General features: G+C 39.4%; 1 protein-coding gene across 1 annotated transcript in view; it reads right to left on the reverse strand.

Annotated features, from left to right (window-relative positions):
• Positions 1-575: 575 nt before the first annotated feature.
• Positions 576-10,063, reverse strand: part of top3b (DNA topoisomerase III beta) — a 50,363-nt gene continuing 40,875 nt past the window's right edge. The window contains exons 16-18 of the mRNA XM_086031729.1: positions 8,141-8,342; positions 3,650-3,837; positions 576-2,654 (exon numbers count right to left, since the gene is read on the reverse strand). Of these exons, the coding sequence (XP_085887855.1) occupies positions 2,376-2,654; positions 3,650-3,837; positions 8,141-8,342 (669 nt within the window). The 3' untranslated portion in view covers positions 576-2,375. The remainder of the gene's footprint in view (positions 2,655-3,649; positions 3,838-8,140; positions 8,343-10,063) is intronic.

A 10,063-nucleotide genomic window follows, 5' to 3' on the forward strand; every position in this document is an offset into this window, starting at 1 on the left:
TCCACAAACACAAAATGAATCAGAATGCCGTGTTTCAACTAGTGGGCCTGCTGGGAACATATTCTTGAAAAAAATATGTTTGGGTTGACTTCCGCTTTAAGTGATTAAATATCAATTGTTACTTTATTCTGAGGAGTATTCTGTTGTCTATTTTTTGCCGAGTACAAGCAGTCACAATTGAACTAAAATCAGTGATCAAAAGTGTTGTGCACAAAATGGTAGTGATATACTTTGAACAGGTTACACCACAATTACTTATGTGGCCCGTGAACGTGGGAAAAAGTGAGTAAATGGGTTGAAGAGAGTGGACGAACTGGACGGTTCGGAATGGAAGCTAACCAAGACCGCAGTGCTTTGCGGTGAAGACTTCTTAAGTGGTAAGACTCGTTCTCCTGTGTGAGAAAAATCACACTTTTGCCTCCGCAGGCAGATTGTTATCGTAGTCAAGCGACATTTCATTACATTTTGAAATCAAAACAATCCTCACAAACCGAAAACTGGATGTAGTTCTGATGGCAGAACCCAAAACCCCCAAAAAACATTGTCACCTGCATGTCCATACTGTTCAGTTATGGTGTCTTCTAAGTCAAATCAAATAAACTTTTATTTGTTTAGCCCAAATACAACAACACTTATCTCAATTAAGGAGAAAACAAAACACGTTTTAAGGTGCAGTAGCCCTATGTTGGATTTCGACCTACTTGAGCATTGTAGCACTTTTTTGCCCCCCCAGGTAAGACGAATGCCCACCCACACCTGGCATCCTGGTAACACCACTGCTCACAAATTAAATGATAACAACCCAAAGTTGAATGCTTTTCACTGAGCGGAGAGTTTGTTTTCACCGACTTGACCGCCATCTTGACTGGAAATGGGAAGCGCTTGTGCTTTTAAAACAAGACGATAGTTTGCTGTTACAAGTGTATTCACATTAGCAGAAGCAACTAGCTTCAGAATGGACCTGGACCCAACATTTGGGTTTGGTCGGTGTAGAATTCTCAGGAAGGGTCTTGTATTTCTTTTTATTCACTTTATTTACAAGTCAGCACACATTATTCATCTGACATGATACTTGAAAGTCACATTTTGCCCACACGTTTTCAGACTGACACACGAAGTGGGATAAAATGGTGCCTTTACAACTGGGGCCTACTTCTTGGGTAGTGATGCATGCAAAGGGCTACCAGTCTGAAAAAACTAGTTTGCTCAAGTTACCTTATGTGTCACTGTTATTAATACTGAATGATAATTTGTCAAACGTTAATAATAGGGATGTAACAATTCACTCAAGACCCGATCTGATTTTCGATTCCCGATTTTTGATTCGATTCGATTTTTTAAGAATTGTTACCATGCTTGTCTCTGTGCACTTATGTGGCTCTGCAGCCATCCACAAATGCAATACGCAATGATGTTTGGCGCCAAAGCATCATTTGATCTACACATTCAAAATGTGCTATGCATATAGAATGAACTAACATTTCATTATTTTCCAGATGAATTTAATCAACTCGATTTTCGATTAATGAAATCGATTAATCCAGGCGACTCAATTTGGAATCGATTTTCAATTAGTCATACATCGATAGCTAACGATGTCTCACAGTAATTAGGAAACAGGTGAATATCCATAGCTGGGCATTCCGCTTATGTGACGGACCGGTCCATCTATCCGCCAATGATGAACGCCCATTTAGTAGGCGATAAACGTAAACGTAAACGTGAAAAAATAGTCAGACTAACTGGGTAGTTTGTCGAGGTTGGTAGTCAGAAACGCTAACGTATAAAATGATAGGCGCACTGCCTATTTACGATTACTCTTTGGTCCGGACGGACGGCGGAAAGGTACCCAGGCTGCAGAAGGAAGGCGATAGACCGCAAATTTGTAGTAAAATGCCCAGCTCTGTGAATATCAATATGCAACACTTAATTTCCAGAAACCTCAGCCAATGTTCGCATTTCAAACTGAGCTGTTCAACTATATTCATAATGTCCCATCACTGTACAACAACGGATTTTGTTTGGGACTAGTCTGGCCATTTACAGGGGACAAGTTATTTTAGGAATTACATTTCTTTTTTTTTTTTTTTTATAATATATACTTAATCTTTTATATTTAATTCAATGGCAATTAAAAACAAATACATATCAGTCAGGCCCTAACAATTACAGTAACTGTATAAAAAACAAATCTCAGACATGAATATAAAACAATCCAATGAAAAAAAAAAGTACTCACAGCGGTAACTGGGCCAATTTTAGGTCTCAACATTACCAGTTGAGAATCACCGACCTGGAGCGTTGCTAAGATAACACACCTACAGTGTGTGAAAGTATGCTAAGAAAAAAAAAAAGGCACTAAAGGCAGTAATCAACTATACAAAGTACGCTGCTAATTCAGCCATTTTGTCTTTGGGCTTTTTTGGGGGGCCACGACGTCCCCTGCCTCGTCCTCGCCCTCGCCTTGCACCTCCGCCTCGGTGCATGGGGTGCCTCATGGTAGCGTGCTTAAGTTCCACAAGACCCTGGAAGACTGAATCACAGAAGACACAGCCGCTGTGTTGGGTCTCGCCGGCGGGCAGTGGGCTGCGAGCTTTATTGAAGTCGACTGTGACCAAGGACGCGTCGCAGGCATTGCAGTTCTCTTGGGCAACCTGCAGAAATAGGAAATGTGGGCTTCATCAAGTGTCATGGACCAGCTCACTCAGCACCACGATGCAATTCACGGCATAGGAAGTAGGGATGTCACCATGTCCAAATGTCACCATACCATAATATCACAAATCCGACAATTATCACGATATTGTGGTGATATCTGAAAAGCTAACGATACTGTATAAAAGCTCGAGATATTGTAAAAAAATTTAAAAAAAAATAAAAAGACAAAAAAAATTACAATATTCTTCTTTTTTTTTTACATAACAGCATTCACAAAAAAATAGATGATCTACAATGACCGAACACCTAATATTGAGGTACTTACTTGCTAACGCATGCACACATGGTGAATCGTGTCAATTTGTGGAGGACGTGGCTCTTAAACATCCATCCATCCACAGTATTATAGGTGGCAAAAAATTGGCATCAAATTAAACTAGCCACCAGAGGGTACTGGAACTGCACAAATGGAAAATAACCTGAACTTTTAAACACATTTGCTGCTATTAATATCATGACACGACATTGTGACATCCCTACAGGATACAAAAAAAAATAAAATGTAGCTTTATTCCGCTACAGTTACCATGGAGGAGACCTAAGAGCAAAAAAGCTAGCCCTACGCCCGCAACTTGGAATGCATCAGCCGCCAAAAGTGAGGGAACACTTTTTAAAAATTTTTTTTAAAGTAACCCTGCAAATAAATAGCACTGTTTGGAACTATTAATTATAAGTGTCACTCATACAAGAAGAAAATGACGTGAGAGAATAAAAAAAAAAAAAAGTTTCACATGAACTCAATGTGAAAAAAACGTCATGACCCCCAGACAAGTATTTTTAATCAACCAGAGAAGGTCAAATATTACCAAAGTCATTCAAAGCGGTTTGTTATTGTGTAACACTTGCAGAACACTCTTATTGTTGCATGTAATCCAGTGCGCTAGAGAAGAAAAGGTCATATGATTACAGGACAAGATATACTGAATATTACCTGCACTCTATGTGCATGTTCAAAGAAATGAACAACAACGTTGCATCTATTACAGGACATCTTCCATTTTGGTCCAGAGGTTGGATCCAGCACCAAAACTCCACTGTCACACTCCACGCACTGTCCGATCCCCAACGAGTTGAGAGAGTGCTGGCAGGAAGGATGGGTACATTCATTGCATCCTACATCTAGGAGAATGGGGTCGGAATAAAGACGATAACATCAATTAGGGACAATTCCAGAAAAAAAACGATTGCATGTCTTTGCAGCATACTTATTGCATAGGCCATTATCGCCATATTGATTTTTTTTTTTTCAATATACTGTGCAGCCCTATAAACTAGGGATGTAACGATCAGAGCTGGGCAGTCCGTCCATTGGCCGGACCGGTCGGACCCTCCGACCCGGCCGGATGCCCATTTTTGGGGTTGACAAATTTTAAAAAAAATGGCTGGACTAAGCATGGCCGGAAGTCGATTTTAGTCCGGCCCACTAATCGGCCCTTATGCGTGTGACGTGCTCGCGAGGCGGCAAAATTTCATCTCAGCCTAATCGGAGAAAGGCTTCTTTCTACTCCTGCGTCGGCGCGAGCGACAACTGATGTTCTAGGGATTGTGGTATTGCCCCCCCAGCGCCCCCCACCCCCTCTTGTAATGGTATGCCCCAGTTGTAGGTGGGAGGCGCGGGTTACGTGATGTGAAAATAAGGAAATACAAACACGCTTGAACGCACGTTGCTGTCTCACGTCTCTTCTTACTCAAACAACTGCCACATTGATTCACATGACTGACGCATTGTGCTGTTGATGACAGGTCTGCAACACATGCCACGCACACATCAGGATTTGTTGCTGTTCTGATCGGTCCATTATATCACATTTTGCGATGACATACAGTTTCCCACACGTAGAGGATGCCCCACGTAGCTCGTTGCTGCTGCAAAGCAACTAGTCTAGCAGCGTTGTGTGTGGAGAGAATTTACCCAGCCATGTTCCTCCTTAGCCGCCACCTTCCAGATCGTTTTCGCAATAAAATTAAATGCATCGTCTAGTCATCTCGGTCCCTTTATGGTTGTAGCAGGCATGATATCCATTGTGGTCGTTGTCTTTTTGAAGCGACGCCCCCTGACTTGTTTCAAAACATCTTGTGTCCACAAGTATATATATTATTATTATTTTTTGTTTTGTTTTGTTTTTTGTTTTTGTTTGTTTTGGAGTACATTCAAGCTGCGTCAAGCACTGACTCAAGGATAACGCAGCCACATCAAGGTGGAGTTCATGCACTTCTCTGGCGTCTTCCCTATTTCCGGAAATACGCCATAGCCAACCAGCTGTGTATAGTGGTTTGCTGGCAGGCTTTTATTTTGAAGGCCGGGAAGGAGGGGAAGTGTGTAAAATAAATAAGAACCTTGACTACACTTCTGGCTGGCTGTTTATACAATACGACAAATCCAGCTTGGGGCTCGCAATGCAAGTAAGCACACGTACGTTGGCTAAGTACTACTGGCGCATTTGAAGCGTGTCCACAGCGGGTTCAAATTGTAAATTAGCCAACTAATGATCTTTTTTATCAGATTTGAGTTTTTTTTTTTTTTAACAATATGAATGACTCAACCAAAGATTTTTTTTATTTTAACATCTGCATTTTGTATTTGTTACAAACAATAACTTTTGTCAACTTACAAAAAAAACATGAAAATGACCGAATAAATTTGACTGCTTAACTACATTTTTGTATTATCAGTGTTTTGTTGGTGCCAGAACTCAACATTAAAACAAACACATGTACAATAGATTTGATTTCAAATCTTACTGTGATCAAAATTGTAAGATTAAGAAATATATATATTTTTTTACATCGATGCATATTTTAAACTGTTTAAATCGATTTCAAATCGATTTTCGATGAATCGTTACATCCACATTCTTAAGTCATCCACGTCTAGCAATTCTCAAATTTGAAGGGTAGGCAAGGCGAGTGACTGCTTTGCAAAACAATTCTTCATGAACCTCAAGGAGCGCATACGATGAAGAAAAAGTGCACATTCTGTAATCTAGAGACATGCCACACGCCACTGGTAGCAAGGCACGGATGACAAACGCCGCACTTATACTCCTGTTGAGTTCTCATCCATGCGCCCCGGTAAAGCTATCTTATCCATGCTTTCATTTCCACTAGACTTGATTATTGTAACAGTCTTCTTCCTGGTCTCCCTCAAAAGAGCATCAAACAGCTAGCTGCAGCTCATTCAGAACGCTGCAGGCAGATGCAAAATAAGTCGAAAATTAGTGACGGTATTACTGTACTCCCTGGAGTAATGACGAGACGGTCAAACGGTGTCAAAATTTGAAGATCACCCAATCCTAGTTCAAGTTCTGTATTATTTGACCCAGAGCGAGTATCGTTGCTGCCCTGTGAAAAACACGTATGTCCTACTTTGGAATTGAAAAAAATAATTAAAAAATCACATTAACTGGGAATCGTAACAAAATAACTTCGGCCTTCTAGTTAGGACCTGAAGAAGTTAAGGACTGTTTCAGAAAGTCCAACCCAATTTTCCAGCCTTAGTATCAAATATGACAATGGACAGCATTTGTCTTCCAAGGACGTAGTTGATGACATTGCATCCCAAAAATGCAGACATGTTCCTTCGTAAAAGACACACTTTCAGGTTCACTTTAGACTTTTTTTAGTTCAGTTTTGAAGTTCACTTTATTTAATATTCATTCATTTAATTCAGGTTGATTTTTAAAAAATATTATTATTTGTTTTTCACCAGCTGTTAACTGTTGACTGTTAATAAAGGTTGTCAAATAGCATTAGGGGTGGGAATGATAACGTTTTTTTCGATGCATTGTTCGGCGTTATTAAAAAGATTCTGAATCGATTATTAGGTATTAATAATCGAAAATCGAAGTTATAAAAAAAAACTAAAAGCATGCGCAAGCGATTACGTGTGTTTGTACGTCAGAAGTCTGTGCTAAGCTAAGATAACACGTGACAAGATGGCGGAACAAGCAAAACCTCATACGAGCGGAGCCAAATCGAAGTGTGAAATATAAATCCTTGCTCTTCCTTGAGTTTTTTGTTTGAAAAAAAGGTACCAGTCTTACATGGATTATAAAATGTAAGCCAATGTAGTGATGCATCGGAATCGGAATTGAATTGAATCATAAGCCTCTGAATCGGAATTGAATCGAATCGTGAGCCTCAGAATCGGATCGAATCGTGAGGTACCAATAAATTCCCACCCCTAAATAGCATGTGTTCTGGTCTTGTATTTCTGATTCATTTGGGATGGGGAGAGGGAGGTGCAGGGTGTTGGTGGCCTCCAAATAAAATTTGCTCAGGGGCGGCCCTGCTTAGAGACATTCCTCTCCCATGTGCCAGGGGGTATCTCATGGGGAATTGGTGATGCTATTGCCCTGTGGTGTGATTTGGTATGACAGACAGAGAGAGAGAGAAAAGTGAATCAACCAATTTTGAGCCTCGTCATTAGAAACTGCAAGTCCATGTGAGCCATCGAGCCAGGGAAGGACAGCTATTATTTATAGAAAAGGAAAAACATCAAATTCATTAACTCCACCAAATAATTAATATAGTATTTGGGCTGTGCAATGAATCCAAATTCAATTACAATGACGATTATTACACTCCATTACAGAATTGACATAATTGTAATAAAACGATTATTAATATGCATTTCGATCCAATGCAATGTTTACACAAGGAAATCACATTTGCACCTTTTTTTTTCATAACTAATTTTATACATTTTGTTTGGGCCAAAAGGAACTTACATTGATTTGTCTTTAATTTTTTTAAACATTTAAACATTTTCTTGATTTGTAGCAAAAAAAACCAAAAAAAACCCGATTGTTTGAATAATCGTGATTTCAATTATGACCCAAAACAATTGATTAATTTAAAATAGTGCTGTCAAGCGATGAAAATTTTTTTACGAATTAATCGCAAAAATTGTCCATAATTTATTAAATTTTTTACAAAGCCTGGGACCGATATTTACTTGTGTAAAATCTTGGAAATAATGTGGGGGGGTGGGGGGTGAAGCATATTTCGATTCAAAGACTGTCCTCATAGCTTTCTTTGATCCTTGAATACGATTCTTTTCCTGTAAAATTCAACATTTGAATGATACACCAAAGACATACAAATAATATGGTATTTGAATTTGGCTGTGCAAAGTGTGCAAATTATTTTGGATTTCTCCAATGAACCGTCAAGTAACTTTTTAAAGTAAAACTACGTACATGTCCGTCTTTGCGACAGTGACTCTCTAAGTTTGGCTGCACAGTAAGCAAATGTCAGCTGCGACAGGAAGTAAAAGAAACTGAGTTAACTGAGTTCATTTTTTTTCGTGTGTTCGGAAATTTAAATTACTCTCCATAGTTAATGCTTTAACTTTGACAGCCCTATTTTAAAATATTCACCCCCCCCCCAATAATCAAGCAGCCCTAGATAGTATTCTTACTTTTTTTCATGTCCCTGAAAGGCGGGTTGCTGAAGCAGTAGGGGCACAGGGGATAACTTTTGCCTCGGGTGCCCGAGGTCCACAGCACGAGCTCAAAGTCATCCAATGGACAGCGAAGCTCCTTGTATAGCTTGATGGCTCCATTCTGGGGTAGACTATAAGTCTCATCACAGTGGGAGCAGTGAAGTCGACTGGGTTTGGCCTGCAAACATGTCAGGGTGACGCAAATAACATTGTTACTTGAAGAAATAAAATTGGAAACTAGGACTGTGCAATTCAGCCAAATTCAATGACAACTAGAGCTGCTTCAGCTGGTTCGCTAAAATGTTGTATGGGGGGGGTGTTTGTTGAGCCATTAAAAAAAAAAAAAGCACAATAACCTAATAAAACAGTGATGCTGTTGCCTGATCTGATGTTTTTCCAAAGTTTCAGGAGTTTTCCTGCAAGTTTAGACCCCCAAAAGTAGTGTCGTCTTATTGGCGAATAAAGCGTTGACATGGTAACAGCTTTTTGCGAAAATTCACAAACTTCGTGTTGCATTATGATGAAGGCTCAACCACTCGTTCGAGGAAATATGACGTGTATCTGTTTAACTGCTGGCAGAAAAACTTCAAAAAATAAAACAAACATTTCCTTTAGCCAGTAGGTGGCTGTACCAGTACGGTAAAAGTCTTCAGGCCTCATCAAATGCGAGAAATCTTGAGAAGAAATTAGCATGTGGATCAAGTTATAGCAGCTTTTGTTTTCAAGGTTACGCCAAACTCTAAAGTAAATTCGAAATGGCGGACTTCCTGTTAGGTTTAGCATATGGAACCAAGAGGCTTTGTTGTAGGTCTCTGTCTGTTACATATACTACCAAAATTTCGTAGATGTAAGTGAAACGTACAACCGGGGCTGGTTATTTAAACATTTCTAGGGGGCGCTCACGAGCCATCTTTTAAAGATCGCACAATTAACTAATTAAGTATTGATGAATTTACCGGGCCTGATATGTGTGGAAAATTTCGTGAGTTTTCACGCATGGTTACGCCCTCAAAACCAGCATTGTTTTATTGGCAATCTGGGCGTTACCATGGCAACAGCTTTTTGCAAAATAATCAGTGTTTCAACATCATGAAGGTCGAAACACTCTTCCGAGCAAATATGAGGTAGGAAAAACGTCAAATAATAAAACATGTACTTCCGTCAGCCAATAGGTGGCGCTACCACTACGATGAAAAATAAGTTTGTAGATGTATTCAGGTGTAGACTTTAATCAAATGTGTGAAATTTTGACAAGATATTATCACGTGGATCATGTTCCAGCAACTTTTAAAGTCAATGTGACACCAAATTGTAAAGTAAATTCAAAATGGCAGACTTCCTGTTTAGCATATGGCTCCAAGATACTTTTTTGTAGGAGTTGACCTGTTACCATACATCACCAAATTTCCGTATATGTAGGTAAAACTTACAACCGGGGCAGATTTTTTTTTTTTATTTCTAGGGGCCCGCTAGCGAGCCATTATTTAAAAACGCCACGATAAAATAAGAAATTATTCATGATTTCGTATATAAGTTATAAGTAAGTTAATAAGTTCATAAGTTCATAGATGTCTTCAGCCCATGGCCATCATCAGATATGAACATTTTCGAGAAGATTGGATGATCTGAATCAAGTTACAGCACCTTTTATTGTCACGTTTTTTAATCAGACTTTGCGGCACCGTCATGGCCACGCCCTCCACCGAAAAGTCACAATATTCGACGTAGAACAAGACCAACATCTTAACGCTTTTCTGACATATTTTCGTTCAACGGGTTCCGTGCAGTACATTAAAATGTAAAAAAATGACATTTCCAGTCGTCACTAGGTGGCGCTATATAAATAACAGAATATTACCATTTAATGTCGCAACTATTTATATACAGGCCAAGTTTTGG

Source organism: Filicampus tigris, chromosome 5, assembly GCF_054856515.1.
Source record: "Filicampus tigris isolate MCC_2025a chromosome 5, RoL_Ftig_1.0, whole genome shotgun sequence".
Taxonomy (NCBI): Eukaryota; Metazoa; Chordata; class Actinopteri; order Syngnathiformes; family Syngnathidae; genus Filicampus; species Filicampus tigris.